This window comes from Drosophila subobscura, chromosome U (genome assembly GCF_008121235.1).
Source record: "Drosophila subobscura isolate 14011-0131.10 chromosome U, UCBerk_Dsub_1.0, whole genome shotgun sequence".
Taxonomy (NCBI): Eukaryota; Metazoa; Arthropoda; class Insecta; order Diptera; family Drosophilidae; genus Drosophila; species Drosophila subobscura.
Genome location: NC_048534.1, coordinates 9,396,811 through 9,420,918, shown reverse-complemented (window position 1 = coordinate 9,420,918; position 24,108 = coordinate 9,396,811). Strand labels below are relative to the sequence as shown.

Genomic DNA, 24,108 nt, shown 5'->3' with positions numbered 1-24,108 from the left:
CCTTCTGTGAGTTACATATGTACATATGTACATCCACTTTCGCGACCCTGTTTACTCTTCCAGTACCGGGCATAAAAAGAGTTCCATAAGTACAAACAAATTTTTTTTAAATATACAGAAATCAGCTTGGAAATAGGAAAACTGTATAGGAAAACAACCTTGACGAGGCCAAAGTCGCAGAATGTTAAGTTTGTTGGCAAGATCAAAATAGGCAATGCTGGGGTATTCCAAAAAAATAAAGTAGGTATTAAAGATATATCTTGCTAGATATAAATGCTAGTAATTTAAATACATTAATAATAAGTGGAGCGAAGCTCCCGATGTGAGCCTAAAAATCAATTGTTGAGGGAAAAGGTCTTGACGTCACTTAAACTCAACTCAAATTAAAATGCGATCCAGTTGCAGCTTTAATTGTCACAGCGTTTTGGAGTGCATATCCCAAATGAAGTCACAGAATTTTCAATTATTAGTATTTACAAGAATTAATTTATTTATTCGTTGAACTCAACATAACTTTCATAGTTTATTAATATGTTATCCGGTGTGGATTGTTTTATTGACATTGAATCAATGGGGTATAAGCGTACTTGTGAAATTGTTTAAAATCAAATGAATATTGCCTTTAAAAACTACAAATAAAACATAAATAGATACATTTTTTTTTGCTTTTGTTTCTTTCTTTTAGTCGTTGTTTTTGTGTGTTTTTTCGGTTTTCATTCCATCCTTAATCGTATGAACACTTAATGTTATCTATGCCTAAACTATGCAACTAATAATAATTTTCTAACGGGGCACTGTTCCCTCAATATTTCAATATACAAAACATATCGTAGCCGTATATGGAAATTCTAAACTTATATAATAATATACTATATGCGTTTCAGTTAGCGTTTTGTCGGTACGCGCATTTCTGTGTGCGTGTGCTCGTGTGTGTTTGTTTCTTCTTTATATACAGGATTTATTTGCTTAGCAAATTATGGCAAATTAGTCTAAATTAAAAAATGTTACATTACTTGTGCACTCATGTAATGGGTAAGTAAATGTTCTTTACAGTTTTTTCTTTCTGTAGTTTTGTGTTCAATTCAGGGATTCAGGATATACATGTACTCGTGTATTTTGTGCTTTGTATGTTGTATGATTCAATTATGCCATTACTCATTATCACTCCATGTCAGCTGTGGACTTGTTGTCTTTGTTTGATTCATTGTTGGTTGGGTTAATCGTTGAATGGAAATGCAAAGCTTAGCATTAGTCGGTTTAGTTACTACCTCTACATATACATATGTAGGTTCTAGTTCTGACATTTCCCTCAACTTAAACTAGATTTAGTTGATTAGTCAAGTGAATTGCGTTTCCTGCCATCGCTTTCTCCGTCAGTTTAGTATTGTTAATCTTGCGCTTAATGATTAATTGGTGATTGGATGAGTGGATGACTCTGACTGGTTCTCTGGCTCTGCGGTACAGGATCTGATCGCTGGTCAACAAATTTACTCATAGAGTGTATATATACATCAATTTATGTACATATACATTCCGGTTTCCAATCTCTTATTGTTTCATTTGTGGATATAGTAAGCTTTCGGCTTGCCTTATTAGAATCTAAGGGTCTATTCACTTTTCCTCTATATGCTCTCAATGCATATTTGTATCTGTAGGTAGTTAGGAGTGTACATTTAAGATTATATTTATGATTTTGGATAAATACACATATTTAAATATTAAACTGAGCAAAAAAATCAGGCCACGAAAAAAATATCAAGCCGAAGAAACAAAAAAAAGTAGGGAGGGGCGCTTGCAGAATTTGAAATTAAATATTTTTTAGCATAGGAATTAGGCAACTAATAACTTTTCACTTAACATAAATAATTTAATTATAAGAAACACTTAACGTAAAAACTGTGTGGGCGGGCGTGGTGTTTGATGTTTTTGAGCTGAATCTCTCAGCGATTGCCCCTGCTGCTCTCAGCCATTATGCTGCCAGCTGTGGCAATGTTCTCGCGATGGGACGCGTGACAGGAGGTGGAGCTACTGATGGCTCCGCTGCTCTTTCTGGCGCTACTGCTGCTGCTGCTTGCCGACGGTTCGTCCTCATCGCCCAACTCCTCGTCGGGCTTGTGACTAGAGGCGGGCGGCGTGAGCACACTCTCCGGGGCGCGCAGCGCTGTGGCCGGCGAGGCCTGGGTGCGGGCTCGCATCGCGTGTATAGCATCCTGGACCATCAGCAATTCATCCTGCAAAAATCGAATTTATAGATTAGCAACTATCCGCAAGAGCCCACCATATGTTTTCAACGTCTTCTTGAGCGATACTTACATACATATCCATGGTGGTGGTGTGCGTCTGAATGATGTGCGAATCGTCGGTGACAATGTTGGGACAGACATGGCCCAGTCCGAACTTATTGCTGACCTGCTCGTTCTGCTCATTCACCTGAAGGTAGGCGGCCTTCTTGGAGATCACCTGGAAGAAGGGCTCCATCCAGCGAGCACAGGGCTGGATCACCTGCCAGTCCAGGCCGGAGCAACGGAGGGCCGTCTCACTGCAATGCAGAAAAGGGCAACCAAGTTAGAAACTTCACATCTCTGCTCGGAGGAAGAGCAATTGAACTTACCGACTAAATGTATGACTAATGGCGGCCGCAGCCAGTACCGAGTACGGATAGTTGGCCATGGCCACGTCGAGAGTGCACAGATCCAGCAGCTGTGAGGTCTGGACAAACTCGAAGCCCGAGAACTGGGGATATATGAAGGCATCATCGGCCGCCTTCTCGGTGGCATTCTGTTTGCCGATCTGCGTGAACGAGGCCGGGGTGCGGTTGTTCACGTTCAGCTGCATGTAGACGCCCAGCCAGCCGGTTATGGTGATGGGGCTGATGTCCCAGTCGAGGGCCTGCAGCAGGATCTTTTCGTGCTGCAGAATGTCCCTCTCGGTACATGCGCCATCTGTGACGTAGGCAAACTCGCCGATCTTTGGCGGGTAGATCTCCTCCACCTTGGCGGCGACAAATAAACACGTAATGCCAATCAGCTGCAGGTGCGTTTTCAGCACCTTGTGTGCCACATGCAGATAGCGATCGAGGTAGTCAACGGCCAGATAGAAGGTCTCCCGGTGCAGCTTGTACACCTCGCACACCTCGATCAGCCAGTCCAGAAGGATGGCCCGCATGCGCTTCTGCAAGCCCGGATGCTGCTCCAGCATTGTTGTGCTGCGCAAACGTGAATCCTGCTCGTCCCGATGGCACATCAGCTTCCACACATCGGCCGCATTGGCCCAGGCCAGGGCCGGCAGGGGGCACTGACGTAGCGAGGTCTCCACCGCCGGCGACATGCAATTCAGGCCCGAGTACTCTTCGAGCTGTGGTATGCCACATGCGATGTCGAATAGCATGGACCCATACCTCGGCATTGGAAGGTTGCCGCCTGAGGAGGCAGGCGAAATAGTCGACGAGTTAATCTCCTCGTCATCCTCCTCCTCCAAATCTTCCTCCTCGCCGTACGAAGACTCCTCGCAGCTATCATCCAGCAAATCATCATCCTCCTCCTGCGGTTCCTGCTGCCCTGTCACTACTGCCAGACTGTTGCTGCTGGCCTGGTCTACGGCATAGCGCACTACAACGGGCGCCTGCTTGGCCGAGCCGCGATCCGGACTGGGCGGACTATCGGGGCTGTCGGGGAGCGGACTGTGCGTGGCCTCCGGCAACTCATCTGCCGGCGAACTGCGTATGCTCAGCAGCTCATGGGTGCTCTGGCCAGGTGAGGTGTACACAGAGGAGGCCACCGAGGAGAGATTGCTGCTCTGATCGCTGCCATAGATGGCAGGCAGGCGCTGTTGCCGCTTAGCCGATGGTGGCTCAAAGCCGAGTTCGGGATCCTAAAATAAAGCAGAGCGCAAATAAATATTTATATTATTTATTTAGAATTGAGTAGAAAACATATTCCAAAGCAAATGACTATTTAATGATGTTAAAAATGAATCTGTTAATCTGTACGTCAGATTAAATATACTTTAAATCACTCATGAATTCATTTCTGATCTCTTCTTAGAATTTCGAGAAAAGTGAGAAAAGTCTCAACAAATCTTCAACCAAAACTGATAGAATTTATTTCAAAAACAATCATTACCATTTCAATGAATTTACGCTTCTGTTCCAACTTCATAATAACATGAACGAGAATGTAGAAAGGATATTCAGGAATCAGTAACTGGATCACACACACACACGCGCAGACGGATGGCGGCGGAATTAGAAACGTGTCTCGAATACAATTAGCAAATGTAGGATCAGATCAGCACTGATCAGGGAGAGCGATGCAGACGGTCAGCGTTGGCAAGATTTATGTGGGCACGCCTGTCAAAATTCTTAATCCTTGATAAACTGTTAGTCAGAAATCGTGGAGTGCAGTGTAGGCGGCACGGCACACAAAGGGATACAGGATACAGGATAAAGGCTACGGCTACGACTACGCTCGTATAGAGGTACAACAATAACACTTTGTTTTGGTTTGGGCTGCTCTCTCTCTTGGTGATCGTGGGATCGTTTCACGTTTTGGTTGGATTTTCTTTCCTTCTTTTTGGTTTAATCAATACAACAATTGTTATTGCACTTTTTTGCGTCGATGATTCTCGATTATCGTGGCAGTCTTTGGGTTGAAATTTTGGGTTGTTCTGCTGTTTCTTTGGTATGTGTAAAAGTGCAAATAATTTTCGTGTGTTATAACATTGAAAACAATTTGTTGGTTGGTTTATTTTGTTGTTGGTTGGTTTGGTTGTTGGGCTGGTGAGGCGATCTCTTGTTCAAATCCGGTTATTAAATTAGTTTTTTGCACTCAGAATATTTAGTATTTATTTTTCGGTTTCAGTCTCCGCCTCTTCTGCTCCTCTTTTAGCAGCGTATCATTTTTGGTTTGTGTTTCTTTTTAGTCAATTATTTTTTGGTCGTATGTATTTGGCATACATATAGATGTCTGTTGTTGTTCTGGTCAGCCCGGGTTGAGAGCCGGATTGAGCGGATTGTGTGTGTACCAAACGCGTTGACTGGCGCTGTGCAACTGAGCTAGACGTCCCTCGTTCCAGATCGCCGATCCCCGAGCGAACCCCCCGACCGAACACCACTCCGATCGTTGATCGTCGTTATCCTGCTCAACGAATGCAACGGCCTGGAAATAGGGGTTGCTTTCACGACAGCGTTGCACACAGCGGTGAACGGTGAATAAAGGCCGACAAGCAGTGTCTTCCCGTCTCGCTTGCTCTACCGCTCTACGGCTGTTAAGGGTAGTTCCTTACCGGAGATCTGGCTTTTTCTTTGAGACGTTCGGTTCGTTCATTCCGTGGGGCCTGGGCCTTGCCTGTCTGTTGTTTTTGCAGTGCATTTTTCGCCTCTGGGTGTTTATCAGCCCAACAACAAATCCCACTGACGCGGCCCTGATCCTTTCTACAATTATTTTTTGTCAACAAATCCTACGTGTGTGTGTGTCCAGGTAGACGAAGATATTGGAAAAATCACTACCTAGACGCATTTACAGAGAGTACTTATACAATTTATGTCCGTCTTTGGCTCGAGCTGCCAGAGGCGGCTGCAGCGCCTAAAATCTATTCAATCTGGGGAGCTATTTCTCTAGTAATTTATCTTTCATCTTCATCCAAGACAGGAGGGTGGAAGGCCAAGCGACAATTCGTGTGGGGCGTTGCGAAAGTCGAATGTAGAGCAAGGCGAATGGGAACCACAGAAACGCACAGAATCCCTAGTGAGTCATAAGATTACGGCAGAGGAAAGAATCTTGACCATTGTTCTCAACGGCAGCTGATCGAATACAGAAGCAAAGATCAGAAAGTCCATACAAATCTATGAAAGAATGCATATAAGGATCTCTGTAGGATTGAGCGGAATTCAAATCATGCAAGAGTATGTAGTGCTTTCCTTTGGAAGCCTTTAAAAATCGCCCTCGAAAATCGAGATCCAAGATTGGGTCAATAACACTTCAAGATCTGACCCTTAATTTACTGTCATACAGAAATATTCAAGATAGAAGCAATAAAATAAAATTTCTAAAGGCAGTCCCCAAGTTAACGACTGAAATTGATCTTTTCCGTGATTGAAAATGTATTTATTTTATCAAAATTTTGCACATATCAATCTCTGGGGATATGTTTCAATGTTCAATTCCATAACTGGCAATCTCACACATCGTAAAAGCTTATCAATATTATAGCCAAACCTCCCTTCTGTCTATCTATCCCTCCGTCTCCATATGGAGATGCTCATTAAAGATTTTCACATAATTTGTTGCGTAAAAATGAGGGAATTTTACGATATTTATGTGACACTTTTAATTGTTTGAGTAGGTTTGCCTTCCGTTGCTTCTTTCTTTCCTTGAACGACATGATCCCCTCTCTGTAGCAAGATACATTTCCAAGGTAAATACTTTTTTTTTTTTTTTTGCATCAGACGACAGTCAGGAAGGTCCGCAAACGCATGACAAATTTAATTTCTTATTCTTTCTTGAGGGAAATGCAAGAACGTAACGAACAACAAGCAACCCTCTTCTGAAGGGAGAGATGATTTAGGTAACAGAAGCGAGCGAGAGGGAGAGAGATAGAATGGCAATCGCAAATGGAAGTGGAAAGGGAAATGGTAATGGAAATGGACACATGTCAAGGAACCCCAGATGCAATGTAATTAAAATCAAAGCGTGCAATGGCATAAGAAATGCCAATGGACAATCCCACAGACAATGGACATTACATTCCGTTCTTTTCCTTTCGGTTTTCATTCGTTTTGGTGCGTGGACATTGCATCTGCCAGGGGCTGTGGTGGGGGGGGAATCGTGATCTGGTCAAGCGTGGATGGAGTATAGGAATTGTTCTCATCTTTGGGAATTTTATGAGATGATGTGTGAGAAATTAGTGAACTGTAATGTGGGCTGGAACTGAATCTGGACCATCTGAGCAGAGAGGGTTGCATCTTAAGTTTAACAAGGGTTAAACTGGGTTGTTGCCCTTAAGCCGATTCAAGGATTTCTCCTCTGCCAAAGTCTAGTAGTCAACGATGGTAGCAGCTGTCCCTGCGACTGCGATTGCATTTGATGTCACTTGATGATGAACTGATCTCTCTCTCTCTTGGCTGCTTAGGGCACCCAAAACATCACTCGAAATGTCACTGGGAGGGAGCAGCAGGAGCAGATGATGCAATGCCACAATCCTTATCCAAATCTTCTAGCAGTTTTGGGCAGCAGTAAAACAAAACAGTCAAGAAAAGCAATTGTTAGGCGACAACAACTTCGTCGTCAACCTCAATATCCTTCAATGCCCCATTGTGTGGCTCTTACTCTCCTGCTGCTGCCACTCTGAGTCTCTCACTCTCGCTCTCTCTGGGTCTCCCTCTGTGCTGTGCTGACATTCGCTGCTCTTCCTCATACCCTACAAAGTCCTGCGCTTATGTGTCGTAATCTTTCGTCTGCCGTCTGCTCGAAACCGAAACACCTTTAGTTTCTTTTTCACCGCGTCGCGTCGATCGTTTTACCATTGGCGTGGGTCTGCCCCGTCCCCGTCCCTGTCCCTGGCCAGGACCAGGACCAGGTGTAACTTTGCCGTGTAATATTCAGCATTGTTGTTTCGTTTTATTATTTGTACCTTCCTTCTTTTCACTTCTCCCCCAAGTCCCTTTTTAATAACATTTAGTTTAGTTTTTTCTCTCTCTACTTTCAATGGCTCTGTGATAATTGTTAATATTTTTCCAAGCGGTTGAAGTTTACAGAGAGGAATTGTTCAGTTGGAGATAAACTGAGATTTCTGGGAATCAATATGCCAGCAGTCCAATAAAAACCACAAAAAACTCTTATTAGAGAAGCTGGAGAGCAGTAATGTGCGGTGTAAGGCACAAGCAATGTATATTGTTTTCGAAAATTCTCTTTTGCAGTGTTCGCTTGTGCGTCTTGAGTCGAGCCTCAAGCAAAGAACGTGCGCACCGCTGAATTTAAATCTTCTTTCAACAAAAAATTAAGAAATATCTTGTCTTCTTTCTTTGACAAATTACATGTATCCTAATGATCATTATTTTAAATTATAAATAAGGCCGCTGCTCCTGCTCTTCTTGTAATAAATGATATGCAAACAACATGCCAGAGGATACATGTCCCAGAAGGACAATAACAAACACTCATATTTCCAGGCAAACCAAAAACTGACCTCTGGTCAGTGTGTCCACAGGGGGGTTAATCCGACACAATCCTTTCGCGGTTGTCCTGCCAGTGACTTGGCAGGAAATCTTCATCAAGCCGGCAGAAACATGAGTGCAGAGAGGAGGAGAAACCCACTCGGACAGGCAGACGGATTGTAATTAATCATGCAATTGGTTAGATCCATGACGAAAGTAAATTAAAGCATAACCCAGCGGAGGACGGGCAGGATCGTAGCGTAAGTGGACAAAGGATAAACCACAGAATGAATTTTGAATACGAAAACATGAAATGATAAATGTTAGGGAAGGACATCAGACAAATCTGTAAAGATTATTGTCTGTGACTGAATTTAAAGCTGGAGCTGAGGCATATAATAAATGATGAATGTCTTATCCTCTGTCGCAAATCCAACAGTTGCAGATCGGAGAGCTACTGCCTAGGAAGACGAATGCAATCCCTGTTGTTGCACCTATCTATTTACATAGTACTTATTGCTTTCTAGATCCTCGATAGCGTAGATAGCTGACGAATCTTTCTGCTGGCTTAAATTCAAACTCGTTTTCTTATCGTACGATTGAGATCTGTCATCTCAAAACAGATCATTACAGAAAGCATCCTTGTCACTCTTGTTTACCCGTTAGCTAAATGAAATCCTCTTTAAAATTACAGAAAACTTCGAGCTACAGAGAACATGAGAGTCCGTGGAAACCCATCCCATTTTGGGATGAAATCTTAGGGTGATCCTATGCTAAAACTTGAAATCAATTTCCCACAATGCCAGCGGAACTGACTTGACAGAAATCAAGACCTGCACTTGATTGCAGCCCAGGCAAACCTCAACCCTACCCAACACTGCCCTCCCTCCTGTCTCGTTTCGGTGAAAAGAAACAATGAAGTTTTCCCAAAAAAAGAAAGGAAACTTTCAGCGATTTCATGCTTCGAGCAAAAGAAAAGGAAAGAAACAAAAAAGGGGTTTACATTACACTGACAAATTGGTAAAATAATACTAAAATTCTTATCCTTTTTCCAGGAGCAAAACAAATATTGTATAATATTTCAAGGAAGCAAAAAAGGAATACCAATGCATCCCAAACGCAGATGACATCCGACAGGAGCAGGAGGAAGAGGCGGAGAAGCAGGATGATTTGCATAAAAGTTTAACGGAAATCTAATGAGCAGGACTGGAGTCTCGGTTCGGTAGCGGGAACGGGACACACATTTGCATAAGGATAATATCCCTAGACGGGGTAGCAAAATGCAAGCGACCAACCGACCACTTTTTACGGAACGGTAACATCTTCTGCAGTACAAATGTCGTCTCGATGAATATTAAATTAGGGAAACGGCAAGGAGCAAGGTAGGAAAAATGGAAAAACTTGGCAGCCAACGCAGTGATCCTTGAAAAGGATAAGGCGTTGCCGCTGAACCCCTCTCTAAGGCTCGCTCGTTCTCTGGCACATTCGTGTTTGTGGTTAGAGAGTCCCATTCCAGTAGTCCCTTTCCCATATCCCTTTACCCATCCTTACCCATCGTCTTGATCTAGTTGCTGCGCCTCAAGCTACCATATGAATAACCTATAACTATCGCAATTTCAAATACTTCCTACGGCCCTAACGGACGTTTTGCGCGACGCCTTGACTTTAAGGTCCGTCCAATCCAATCCTTAGGAAACCACCCCTGGTGTTTCGCAGAGACCAGGAGCGAGAGAGTGACGCTGCTCAAGGTGTGCGCGCATGCGAAACGTCGCTGTCGTTGTCGTTGCCGTTGCCGCTGTCCTTTGTCCTTTCGTGCATATGCTCAACATACTCGTACTCGTACTAGTGCCCAAGACCCCTCGGAATTCCCTTACATCATGAAGGGGGCCAGACATTTGCCTTAGTTTTTTTAGCCTGGATGAAATGACATTTGTTGTTTGTTTGGTAGGGAAGCAAGCGGCAGGAAAACAGTGCAAAAAACAACCCAAACTCGATTTCTGCAAGTTCATTGCACGTTGAGGGGAGCTGCTGCTGCCCTGCTCTTTACTTCCAAAAAATCCTTTGCACCAACACAGCTGCCAAGAGCTGCCAGGAGACGCGAGACGAGACCCGCCAGAGAGAGAAGCCATTGTTCCATTGGCTTTGATTGCAGCTACTTGAGAGCCAAAGGCACAGAGCGCAGAGATCTGACTTCTACCGAGGATACCAAAAGAGCCTTTTTCCGCATAAGTAGCGTTTATTTTTGGGCTCATCTTGGCATTGTGTGAGCGCTTGTATGCCCAGAAGGAGCTGTCTACGTGCCCAACGGCATATTTGGCTAGAGATCTAATGAGGAATGAGGATCGGCAGCAGCAGCATCAGCGGAAGCCATGAAAGGGCTACTACACTCTCAAAAGGCAAATAACAAATAAAATATCGTTTACCAAACCATACGAAAGGAGAGAAAACATTGAAAAAGTCAGACAATAACTCAAAGAGAATGGGTTGCTCTCTAGGAACGTTTTCTTTTACCAAAAAATAAAGCAAAATTATGTATGTGTAATTTCCAAAAATTACAAATTTCAATTTAAACTACAGAAAATAATATATACGAATAGGGATTATTAAGTATCTTTGTTGGCCATATGTTTATGTATGTTTATATTTTATTATTTTGAATGAATGAGAAGATCATCAAATCAATTTTGAATAAAACCAAAAACAAACACCCACACAGATCCACAGATCAAATTAGCTTGATCATCGTACTTTATATGTACAAATATTCCAAGATCGTTTAGGTCATTCATTGGCTGCTGGCTCTCCCTCATTCTAGGCATTTCCTTGATAAGATTGCGCCAATCAACGAGGTCACCATGTGCTCTGATAATGCAACTTCATTCATAAAACTTATCTCATGCGAGTACCCAGGCGCAGACACAAAATAATATTCTATATGTTTGTGCAGCAGTGGGGAGAGGGGGATTGGTGGCTCACCTTTGCATCATCATTGGAGTCGCTGCTGCTTAAACGCCGTTTACGTTTAATGCCATTGGAAGTTGTTGCATTCGCAGCGGATGTTGCTAGGTTTTGATTATCACAAGAGCACATCTCCACTTCTGTTCCAGGGAGCTCTTTCTGTGCTATAAAGGAAGCTCTTGCTCCTGCTCCTGCTCCTGCTGCTGCCAAGGACGAAGACAAGGCTGATGCTGATGACAGAGGAGCTGGGCTTCTGCTGCTACTACTGCTGTTGACGACGACGACAATGTTGCTGCTGCTGGTGGCTTCCTCGGTGCTGGCGCTGGCGGCGATTCTGACTACGCTTCCATTTGGCTCAGTGCTGCTGGTAGTAGAAACACTGCAAATGAGAGAAAGTAGAATGAGAAAGATTAGTTATAACAGTGGTACAACGATGTTGGAAAAAGTGTATGAATAAGAAATAGATTTTCATTATTTAGTCTTCGCATATGCGAGGAGAATAAATCAAATTATTCATGTTGCGTGGGAGTTTTTTTTTTAATTGTTTATACAATGATTTAAAAATTAAATTAGCATTGGTTCAAAGTATTTAATGAGTTTTTCTGCAGTTAAAGAAAATATTTTGTGCATCAACCTGCAATAGAACATCGTCCTCACTTAAATTGAATACAAACAAATAAGTTGTCGATGAAAATAAAAATATGTAAAAGAAATGTGGAATTTAAAATAACAAAAAAACCGATGCAACCCACTCTCATAGCACATATTCAACCAATCCCGAATCACTGTACCCCCCGCTTTTTTGGGGACTAGTCGAAAATTTCTTTTGATTTTTGCAAAATATAAAAGAGAAATTCAATACGAGCTGCCGAGCAAATCGTATACGACCGACATAGGGGCGTAGAATAGATACAAACGAAACATAAATTCATTGAATTTTGACACGGCCTCCGCCGAATGGAGGATGGTAGATGCTAGACTCGAGATTGAGGCACCCAACGGGATACATTAATATTTAACATCCGGGAAATTGAAATCGAGATGACTGATCGAGGGAACTGCAAATGGGATCGAGGGCGCGTTATTAAGGAAAAGAAAGCCTTTTCCTCGCTGTCTGTCTTGTGGAGTGGACCCTTTTTCCTTGCTCAAGATTATTGAGCAATTTTGGCAAATTTGCATGCACATTATGCATAATGCAAGAGGCTGTGCTGAGGAGGCTGGCCCAGGCGCATAGAGTTTCCCTCCATTCAATTTGGTTTCCCATTCCCCGATAGGCAGATGTTCCTCTCCGATCTTTTGCCTCTCAAGTAAGAAACTGCACTTCAAGCAATTCGTTGCGCAAATTTTTGCAATTTGAGGAAAGGAGCAAAAGGTGGAATCTAACCCTTGAGACCAAACCGACCGACAAAAGGTGTCGAGGTCGGGGGTTCATCTGAAGGAATCTGTGAAAAGGGGAATACGCGATTACAGTAACGAAACAGAAAAAAAAGGGCTGCTGCACATAAATTCAAATGCTTAAGCCATTTCTCCTTGGCCAGAGGACTGTGATTGGTTATGTGGTATTGAGGCTGCCTGTTTTGATCCTTGTCAAGGTTTGGCCCTCCACTATCGATCGCGTTTAATGGTTTAATGAACAAGAAAAAGTAATCACGTAGTAAATTACGAGGAAATGGAGTCGCTTAAAAATGAGTTATGGCGAGAAATGTCGCGTTTTACTCTCGTAGAATGTGGAGAAAGGAAGAAGAACTAATGGAGTGTACGTGCAGCACACAGTACACACAGTGGATGAAGTTTTTTCTTACCATCCATCCTTTCTCTATCCTTTCTTTCTGTCTGGTGGGTTTTCACGGGGTCAGGGTTCTTGCATCTCTCTGGTTAAAGGTTCAAACTGAAATTTGTCATTTCTTGGTGAAAGTTTTCGTTCCCTTTCCCTTTTGCGGCTTGGCTTGAAATCTTGTTTCTCATTCTGCTTTCTGCTGTAGGTAGCGAATGGCAGCTGGGGGTAAAGGCACTATCTTGGGGTGCCGTACCGCTGCCAGTCGGAGATGATAAGAGAGAAATACCGTAAGACCGTACGCATTCCCGGAATACCCTCCAATGCATATTAAGTGGGAATAGTATCAAAGGATCGATCTTTCTCACATGATAAATTATATCAAGCTGCGAGGGGAAACCAATTTGTTTGTTGCTGATGCTATACATTTGTATCGAACATTCCCGATGATGCCTTATCCACCATTGTAAGCCTTTTGGGAGGAACATGTATAGAACTTGCACAGAGAGAGATCCGTTGATTAAAAAGATTATGTTTTGAACCATTTAAAATCATTTTAAAAAATATTTTAACGCAATAAAGGATTACCCCAACATAGGAATTCCGGTTAAAGATAATGAAATGAAATAGATTTAAATGGATACAGAAAAGCTTTTTGACTGATAGAACCAGCACAAACTGAACGTTTAGTTGTGCAGTTTGGATTGGCTCTAATACGACCAATACTGTGCATCTATCGAGAGGCTTTCCCATACTTTTTCCGACCATAACCATCTTTATGCTAAACGCACCGCTCATAAGTATGCAACGCTATGCGTTCCCCCCACATCATAACCTCAAAGAGGTTACATTTTTGACAAATTCCGTTATAGTTTCGCAACAAATACCCATAATTATGCGGCACACATGTTGCCTCGGTACTCCTGGACTACGAAATATGTCCATAAAATGGACTATCACTTAAGTGATCGGAATGATCGCGGAATGACCGAAAAGAGGGTGGCATGGGTGATGATGTAGCGAGGGGACGAGCATCTGACATGAGCAAATGACTAGGCAATTATGCAATTATGGTTATGCGCAGTCGCTGGCACCCACCCAACAACATTCAAAACATCAAAATAGAGGGTCAAACATATTAAAGTCAATTAATTGTTGTCCTGGTGTTGGCCAGGACACATGACTGACTGGCCCAATGACGGCCAAAAGCCACAGAAAGTGTGCGCTATGACAACATTATCAGCATGTAGATGCAACCCCCCCTGGCACTGGCCGCGACCCTTGCCCGGGGTGCAACCCTCAACAAAACCGAACCGTCCCACAACTAAACACTTTTCTAATGACATTTTCGCGCGCAATTATTTACTAATCACACGCAGGACATTGCTGCACACAGAGAGAGTGAGTGTCCTGTAAAGGAATTCCGAGTGTATAGGAATGCCGCGACAACACTTGGTTATCAACGGAACGCAATGGAACGCTCGGTCTCGACTTTAACACCTACAAAGCCATCTGCTCGGGTTCTTTTCGATAACTTTTCCGTAGTGACAGTGAAAATGCATTTTAGATTATCGCACTTGGGATCCAGGAACAGTAGGAACTGTAGGCTCCTGCGGGCCTCTAGTCTCTACCAGGGGGCATTCACGCATAACCATGGCAGGGCTCTGTCAATTTATTATTACGAAAATACTATTAGATAAACATCACTTTGGTAAAACGAATTAAAGAGAGACAACTGACTGTAAAGAGTGAGTGGTTTGCTGCTGCTGGCTACCAGGATAGTTAGTGGTAAAAAGGAAGTAAGTCTTGTCGCCACAGGAAGTCGAGAGAGAGTCGCTCATATCGTTTGATATTAGAGACAAAAGTGGTGCTGGGGATGTTGTTCTTTGGCCTTCATGTAGGGTGTTAATTAGTTTTGGTTACTCCAAAGGAAATGGAAGTCTCGAAAAACGTTTGATGGGAAAAGGAAATACATGAGAGCAAGGCAAGAAGGCAAACAAAAAGTATGCAGGTTGTTCAAGAGCTTCAAATGACGTTGAAGAAGCAGTTGACAATGTTCGAAACCAGTGTTGGTTAGCAAAGAACAGACTTGTACAATGCATTTCTAGACTAGTTACAAGACAATTCCATTAAAACCGTCGAAGCCAAAAAGTAAATCAGTTTGCAGTTTAATATTGACCATTAAACATATTTTTATCATTATTATGCTATTATGATATCATTATATAGCCTGAAAGACAATTAATATGATATTAACGGGTAAATAACTCTTTATAAATATGTATTCTTTATTGTTATATAAACGTCAAAATGGTACAAACTAAATATGCTTATAGAATGGATATTCAGAGCACACGGGAAACACTTACCTCTTGTCATATAAACCCATAATTGTACGGCCTCGAGAAGCCGTTGAGGTTAGGAATTTTGAATCTTCCGTGAAGACTGGCTCGTCGGAGGCAGAATTTTGCGTTGAAAAAGTTTAAGGATTTAAAAGATTAACTAGAAATGATACAAATAAAAACAAAATATTTAAAATAAATCAACAGTAAAATAAAATAAAATAAAGAATTAATATTGGACCGGGAATAACATGAGAAGGAGACGATGCCCATCACATGTTTCGTGTTTTCTAGAGTTTTTTTACGACTTTCAACAGTTAGTCCCGTTTTATCTATAGCAGGGGATCTGACAACATATGATCCTCTAAGAGCGGAGAGCCAGCGACCTAGCACACACAAGCAGCATGTGGTCGAGGAGTTTCCTACTCGCCTCGAAAACCCAAAACAAATTTGTTTACGTGAGTTTTTCTCCAAAAACAATATAAGAAATTTTCGCTTTTAGCATACAGCAGAGTGGCAGAGTAAATATTCCTCAATGTGTTGAAGATATTCAAATTACAGAGCTAGAAGACTATGAGTTGCCGTGGATTGGATCATCTTCGGGCAGGTAGATGGTCAGTTTATTTTGTTAATAGAATTTCCACGAGTCTCGATTGATGCCCGCACGGAGATCAGCTGCCCTTCGCCCTTAGTTTAGGTCTCTCCCTCTGGCTTTGGCTCTTCCTGTCGTGGCGGTGTCAGGTGCTTCTTCGAACGGCGCATGCGCAACGTCAACTGGTATTTTCTAGTGGTTTTACAACGCTTAATTATATCGAGTAGGAGCCATTGCCGCTGTCTTCCCTGTCTATTGATATCGATGCACCTGTTGTGGCTAGAGTTGGTGGCTGGCTGGCTGGCCTTCTGCTGTTGCTTTTCTTGCCTGATGATGATGCGGGCAGGTGAACCGAGTGGAGTGGAGCGTACGGCTCTGGCAGCTGTTGATAGAGTTCTTCCCCCCTTAAAGGATTCCTCATTTCTTTGTGTTTTTGTGTGTGTCTCTGCGTCGCTGCAATGCTGTGCTGTAACTTCAATTGACTTCCCCCTTCGCTAATTGTATCCTGTCGCGTTTCCTTGTTTCCTTCCTCGCTTTTCTCCCCTCATTTATTTTCCTTTTCCTTCTTTTTATATTCTTTTCATTCGACTGTGTGACATATGGGCCGCCTGGCGTTATATTTGCCACGATTTATGGACCTCCTCCCTTCGGTCTGCCATTCAGTTCCGACACCTATTTTCCTACCCCATATCCGAATGCTTTCTTACGACTTTCTTTCGCCCATTTTCCTGTTTTTGTTCTTATGCAATGCATTCTCTCTACTTTCCTCACTTTTTGCCGATCTTTTTTGGGCTGCCTTTTCCCCGAGTTTTCTCATGCACAATATTTGGCTTGTCCTTTCTATTCAGCCATCATTTTCACACTAATTGCGGATATGCCTTCTAATTAATTGGATTCCTTCTTCCCTTAACTCATATTCAACCCTCTTTAACAATAGCAAAACCTGGAAAAGCATTTGCTAAATTAGTTTGTGTGATCTAACGATGATCTACTAACGTTCTCATACTATAAAATGTGATGTGTGGGAATTCGGGATTATAGTATAGGTAAATTCTATATCAGATGCATTTTACACGAGTTGATTAATAATCTAGAACCCGAGATTGTATCTCAGCGTTTTACCAAACTGTTGACAAGGGATTCCTGTACCTATCCCACCCTGAAATAAATTACTTTATTTTCTTTGTCCAAATAATAGCTGCGACTAACATTAATAAATGACTAACTAATTGCAAGCTCTGCCCACAGACAAGGAACACGTAGCACACTCATCACAACTTATTCCATACCAGATTCCCCGATTCCCGATGTACCGTCTAATGAAGATTAAGCGAAAAGGCGACTGCGCCGTGGGTCGCTGGATTTAAGGAGAATTCCGCGGCGTTGCAACAGGTATACAAATATGAATAATGTTCTGAATAGAGCAGGGGCTTCCTTCCTCTCCAGTGCCTAATTAGAGAACCGATGCTGGAGTAAGAGTCGGTGCGGGTCGGGTCGGGTTCGTGGTTCCAAGGTCATTCAAACAAACACCGAACGGATTTAACTGGAAAACTATCTATGAGATGTTTGGCAAATCCAAAGATTTCCCACAAGGAAATGGAACATGAACAACATACAAAATGTGTAGAGACGAGACTGAGATACAAACACAGATACATACATACATACATAGAAACATGCTGCATTGCAACTTGAGGCAAATGAAACGAAGAGGAATGCGCAAAATGCGCAAAGGAGAGCGCAAAAAAAATATATACGAAAATATATACGTATGTACAAGATGTAGGTAAATATGTCTGTATGTACTGAATACTGAAAAACAGGTCTCGAGATATCCGAGAGGCCTCTTGAGTCTTCGTCGTCGTCGTCTGGGGCCTGCAATTTTTGTACGTCCTTTTTTGGCCGAGTGCGTGCCCGTCTGTGTATGTGCTAGAGATGCATTTTGGGACGAGATAAATTCCAGAGATACTCGAGATAAATGCACATGCATCTGTGTGTTTCTGTGTGTGTGGGTCTCTGTCTGTCGTCAATGCCAATGCTACTCCTCCTCCTCCTGCCATCTCCTCTTGTTGTTGCTTTTGTTGCGGTTTGGCTACATCTTCTTGGTCTTGCAATTAGTTGGAACGAACAAACTCAAAGTCCCGCAAAAAAGTATAAAAAATAAAAACAGGAAAGTCGATCGCCGTCTCAGACTTTGCCGGCGACTCCCTCCGACTCTGAGAGGTCGGTATTCATTCGGTCGGTCTTCTCCTGCGCATGCGTATTTATGTATGTAGATATATGTACATATGTACATATGTATGTATGTATGTATGTACGTACATATGTCTGCATCTTTAGAGCGCCGCCAGGGCAACGGCGTGTGAAAGTAAAGTAGAGACGATCCAGAGCCACAGATAGAGAGGGAGAGAGATAGAGATGGAGTCCAGTGTACTGGAAAGAGAGCGACAGAATCAAAGTTCTTCAATGGACGTGGACCCTGGACCTGGGACCCAGCGCCGTTCCAGTTCCTGGAATTGACGGCCTTGAAGTAGCCGTTAGGACAACGAGACGCGCTCAATTGATTATTTAGTTTATATTTAGCAGCGTCTAAAAGGATGCCCATTGCCGGCTCAAGTGGCCAGCGTCCTGTCGCCCCTACACTACTCCACCTCCTACTCCTCACCCAATCCCTTGGACTATCCTTTGTTTGTCTGGGAATAACTGGAAACTGTTTATCATTGTTGATTCTTCCCTCTTCCCGTACGGCTTCTACTCCTCACTCTCGTCTTCTGATTTCTCTCTCTCTCCAGCTTCGATTTTGTCTGATGCAGCTCCTCCGAAGCGACAAAAATGCGGCATACATTTCGATAAGTTCAGCAACAACAACAACAACGAAATTTATAGACAATGAAAAATGCCTTTGGCCATTGCCATATAGGGAGGTACTCACAACTCATCGTTGGATTCCATTCCTGGCTGAATGGATGGATATTATGGTCCGTGTAATATTTGTGAAACATTCTGCACTTGTAATTGAGAAATATTTTTGGTATTTTACCAGGAATTCGGGTTAATATGGGCACAGGTGATATCTATAGGGAGGGATGTGTGCATGTCTGATGAGAAAATATAACAAATGAGATTCTGCTTTTTTGCCTTTCTTGTTTTAAGCAACTCCTTTGATTGGATGCCGCCTCCGCTCAGCTCTGATGGAAGTAATACATGTAGGTGGGAAGAAGCACTTGAGTGGGGAAAGTGTTGGGTAACCTTCAAAAAGGGGCAAAAGTGTTGAAGAGCGCTTACAAATGGCATTTGATAAGTGAATAAAGAGAGACAGACACAATGACTTAGTCGTCTTGGCAGGATTTGAAGATGGTTCTTGGAAGTGATTTTTTTTTACTTTTTAAGGTAGACTATAATCAGCCAATGTTCCTGCTTTGCCTTGAACATCGATCATAACAAAATTAAAACGTAGAATCTTCGCACTGTAGATAGACATCTTGTCGAATGCTCTTATGTATACAGAAATCCACCCCATCGACAAGTGCCATCTGTCTTAACCCCACAGCACCACCCACAGACCACACATTCAACGAGTTTCAAAGTACAAAGCAAAATGCTAAAAAGCAATCGCGCAAAAAGCATTGCTGGAAAAAAAACACACCCAAAACAGGGAATGCAAAAAAGCTCACAAAAAGAACGAGAAGAAAGTCGAAAAGCAAAAAAAAACAACGGCAAAGAGTAAAGAAATTGTAGCAGGTAAGTGGGTAGGTGGAGTGGAGTGGCGGAGAGCAAAGCAGAGGGGGAAACAATAGAGCAAAGCAGACATAAAATATCAATGAACTCCGTTCTGGACAGCACTCGCTCCCCTCTCGACCATTCGCTCTCTTTCTCTCGTGTGTACATAGAGTTAATACCAAAGATACATGTTATATTTTTTTTGCGCCACTTTTGACATAATTCTTTGTCTTGTGTTTGCTTCTGCCTCTCTACTGCTTATTCTACCGATTCTCCGTGTTCTCCCTTTTCTACTGCTTCTCTTCATGCGCTTTATTACTCATTCTTCTGGCTTTGCTGCTTGGTTTTCGTCAAGTTTTCAACTTTTCCCGCCAGCGCAGTCGGTGTCTCTGTTCGCTTTGCTGCCACCGCTCTGTAGCGCCACTGCCCGCGTCGACAGCAACCGCCAACTCGTTGTTCTGATTGGAATGAATAAAACGGAAGAGCGCGTTTCGTGGTGTGAGTGTGTGTGCAGGGAGAAGAGAGCATAGCGACGAAGCAGCTCTCTCTCTCTCAATTTGAGCGGAGCGCATTTCTAGAGGCCTCTGTGTGTATTGGTGTCTGTGAGCAGGGGAAAGGGAAGCGCCAAAGAATGGAGAAATACAAAGTGGCGCGAATTAGGCGTTTGGCTGGCGCACTTTTGTTTTTACCGCCCAAAATCTATGCGAATGGCGGGAAAAAGTGCAATTCGAGCGGGAACACTCCAAGTGAGAGATTAGAAAGGGGTTCGATCGTCGCATAATTTGTGCTGCGGTGTGGCAGAGCGTGGTAGAGCCCCAGCCCAGATCAGCGGTGTGGCACCCGCAGCATCTGCACGTAACTGTTGCCAACTGCAGCAGCAGTTCACTGAACTGGATTCCTATATTGGGAAATCCCAAAACCTTAGTCAATGCATAAGGATGGGTCTGAAGACTCCATGGAGAGTCCCAATTGCATTACACACAAACACACACACACTCACAACCGCATGCATTCTAGGGAGTTCCAATTGGCATACTTAAGACTTGGCGACACTTGACACTTTTCATCCGTTCAATTTCTATTTGGATACTATTTAAAATTTTGCAACAGTTCTCCCACACGGCAATATGTGGCGGCTCCTCAATTTCTAATATCACATTTTTCGGCACTTTTGACTTTTTGATTTGTTGTATTTGTAGCAGAAAAAAAATGCAAAGACACGACGACAGCCGCCGCCGCCACCGCACCATACTCCGCTATCCCGCCCTCCGTTTAACAGCACACATACACTTTTGTCGGATCTTTACCGATTCTGTCCGTCCCCCCGCCACACACACTTGTCACACACGCACACTCGCACGCGCGTCATATATTTTATTCGAACTTTTTTCTTTCACTTTTTGCACCACTTTATCGAGGAAATTGTGCAATACTTTTACCTTCTCCGGCCGGGGCAGTCGCTGCGGCAGTTGGGAAAAACAGTTTCTGCAGTTTTTCCAAAGAAATTGGCATTTGAAAAGGGTTTTCTGAACGTGCGCACTCGAGAATCGAAAATTTTCTACGTCGTCGTCGTCACGCCGGCCACAGTGTGATCAGGCAGGCACCCGAATTGGTGGAACGGCAACACTACAGCGACAGCAGCGACTCAGAGAGAGCTAGGGAGAGAGCACGACAGCGGTAGCGACTGCGGCGAGTGTGCAAGAGGAACGCGCCAAAACAAGCTGATCCGAAGCGCCAAAAAATGCAACAACCACACAGCGCAAGAGCTTGATGTTGCTGGTGGCTCAACTGACATTTGGAAGAGAACCAGAGAGAAAGAGAGAGTCTCCCGCGCGAAGCAGCCGCACAAAGGAATGTGACTGTGGCTGAGACACAGACAGAGAAAGAGAGACTCCACTCCGCTGGTGGCAGAATTTTATTGAATGGAAGGGAATTGGAGAAGTTGGAAGTGGATGCCAGTTACAAGGGGCAGAAAGGGGGCCGAGGCAGCCTATTTCAGGTCTGCACATTAAAGTGTGCGTGTGTTTCGTCGCTCTCTCATTATAGGTATGTGGCAATCAGCTGGTAGTCCAGAACAGCTGAGTGGGATGCCATCACGTCCAAAAAAGGACCCGTTTTTATATAAATTGATATACATTTTCGACATTTTTCTATATTTTTCCAAGTGCCTCGAATGCGTATTGTATTGTACTAAACAAAAAATGTCTAAACATTTTTTTGTGCAACAATAATTACTTAAAATCCTAAGAAAAACACATGTAAAGCTAATTATTTCAACACTCATCTGCTAACAAATATACAATATTTAAAAAGAGCCAAAAACTTTTACTAAAATATACGAAATGTACCGATTTTAACTAATATTTTAAAATAGCATGCATAATACCATCGCACTCAACCAATTTAGCAACTGGGTGGCAACGCCAATTGAGATACAAACAAACCGCAGCGACTTTGTTGTTGTCCTCGATTACCATTTCATCGTTTTTGGCACCAACTTTGAGACTCGTTTACGCGCCCAATCTGAATGGATCCACCTATTTTCTTAATTGCATTCGAAGGCCGAAAGCATACAGAATCAGATTCTTTAAAAATAATCAAAATCATTGCAAAATTGATGAAAATAACAACAACCAAAGTTCGCGATTTCCCGCGCGCGGGAACGCGACGTCGCCTCGCCGCTGCTGACAGCACTGACAGCTGAGAGGAGTCTCTTTCAGAAAGAGAGAGAGCGGCGAACGACGTTGGCAGAGGCACATGAAAAAGTCGAAAACGTGAGCAGAGACGTCGACGATTTTTTTTTCGTAGAATAATGCTCAGGAAAAATATTAAAAGCAACGGAATCTTGTAGGAGATGGAATGGCGAAAAAGAGAGCAGAACCGAAGCCGAACTGAAGTTTGGGGTCATATTGGCGCTCGGGGATTGAATTGCACCTGCGGCGACTCGGTGCGGTGCGGCTGCCAGGTGGCAGCGCAGATCACAAGCACTCACCTGTTTCTACGGCCGCAAAGACGTGGTCTGGTGTGGTCTTCTGATCTAATGCTGCACTGGAGGCTTGCGGCTTGTCTTGTCTTGTCCTGGGCCACGCGTTCCGTTTCTCGGGGGCACACACACAAAACACACGCGGATTGAATGATGAAAAAAATTGCACACACCGCCACAGACACACACATACAACACACGCACAGCAGCAGCACAGACAGATTCCTTGACAGTTTTAGCGGATAACTCCAACTTTTGTTCAATTCCGTGCCAAGGTTCGCTGCGGTAAAACACAAAGAATTGTTTACACCCAATTCGCAACGATCAGCGATATAACGATTTCAAATCTGCAAAATTTCGAGACGACTGTGAAGATCGGCAATTGATTATTCTTATTTATTTTTTTTTTTTTGGTATTTAATCGCTACAGCGAATATGAATGCATGGCTCATTTCGAGTGACTGTTCAAACTTAACACACTGAACGCCCGCCTTTTAAATAGGTAAACACTTTGTCCAAATTGGTGAAATAAAACTGCTTGTAAATGTTTATTGTAGCCACCCATCCCCCCTGTTTACGAATAAATTCAAATGGGCACCGTTTCATTCAGCTAAACTGCGTTAAAAATCTTTAAGTTTCATTAATTTCTTAGTTTGCCACGACCACCCATTGGTCAACAGAAGGTTAATCGGTCTCGGTCAATGCCATATGTATTTACTTGATTTTAATATTCTGTTTAATATTGCCATCCAACTTGGACTCTCAGTCGTGGAACTACATTTTTATACGATTGTACAATACATTCGCCACAAGATTGGCCTACTCTTCTTGACTCTTTTATTGGATTGTTTACAAAAGTAACGATTTAGCTGAAAGGTTTAGGAAAAAACGAAATTGATAAACGCTACGTTTCTAGAATGTTTTGTTACGTTATTTGAAAATTTGTTGCTGGCCACCCAGTAGTATGTTCCTTTCTGTACCCTGATTCCCTTATTTAACACTTCTTTTTCAAAGCTGCTCTTAAACATAATAAAATTTGTTAAGATATCTCTCCAACGCAGATTTACTTGTTTTTTTCATTTAGAAATTCATTTTCATTTTCTCAATTCGATGACATCCTTCCCTCCAAAGGTACTAATGTTGCTCATTCCATGAAAAATGTTGGGGAACAGTGCTGCTTAGTATTCGTAGCATGCTGCTCACTTTTCACAGCATGTTGCTGGTCCATACAAATTTTGTTGCCAACGGTAAAATACGTAAGTGGGGATGGAATTCAACTTAAATATACAGTGAACTCAATTTCGTGGTCAAAATATCCTGAAAAGTATATAATATACCTTAAATGGTCATCCTGTATTCGTGACGACTGTTAAGATCGGCAATTGATTATTTTTATTTACACTCAAAGATTTCCCGGGCTGCGAGGTGTATATACCGCACGACCCTCAGAAATACACCGAAATATACCTCTTTGTTGTCACCATATACCATATATCCTATAAAATTGTTCTCGATTTGTTTGGCCGCGGATTGATCGATCGCTGTCATTTAGAAAATATACCACTTCATTGCGATGTCGAAATATCC

The 24,108-nt window shown here is 42.9% G+C and overlaps 1 protein-coding gene across 3 annotated transcripts; it reads right to left on the bottom strand.

The window, feature by feature from the left end:
- Positions 1-594: 594 nt before the first annotated feature.
- LOC117902775 (G1/S-specific cyclin-E) lies at positions 595-22,919 on the bottom strand. Of its 3 annotated transcripts, none has more exons than XM_034814369.1 (6): positions 22,531-22,919; positions 15,254-15,386; positions 11,129-11,489; positions 2,612-3,870; positions 2,314-2,539; positions 595-2,231 (listed from the first exon to the last, which is right to left on the bottom strand). In XM_034814369.1, exons 2-6 carry the CDS (start codon positions 15,271-15,273, stop codon positions 1,941-1,943), a joined length of 2,157 nt encoding a protein of 718 aa, XP_034670260.1. In that variant the 5' UTR covers positions 15,274-15,386; positions 22,531-22,919; the 3' UTR covers positions 595-1,940. The 3 variants fall into 3 exon arrangements, with proteins under 3 accessions (XP_034670260.1, XP_034670259.1, XP_034670261.1); XM_034814368.1 differs by lacking the exon at positions 22,531-22,919 and adding an exon at positions 20,978-21,161; XM_034814370.1 differs by lacking the exons at positions 11,129-11,489; positions 15,254-15,386; positions 22,531-22,919 and adding an exon at positions 4,122-4,369.
- Between the last annotated feature and the right edge of the window lie 1,189 nt (positions 22,920-24,108).

Bases quoted from the DNA above. Each gene is read 5' to 3' on its own strand.
- LOC117902775 (XM_034814369.1), bottom strand. From the start codon at position 15,273: ATGGGTTTATATGACAAGAG. The intron at 11,490-15,253 runs GTAAGTGTTTCC...TCTCATTTGCAG, and splicing joins ATGGGTTTATATGACAAGAG to TGTTTCTACTACCAGCAGCA. The intron at 3,871-11,128 runs GTGAGCCACCAA...GCTTTATTTTAG, and splicing joins ACTCCAATGATGATGCAAAG to GATCCCGAACTCGGCTTTGA.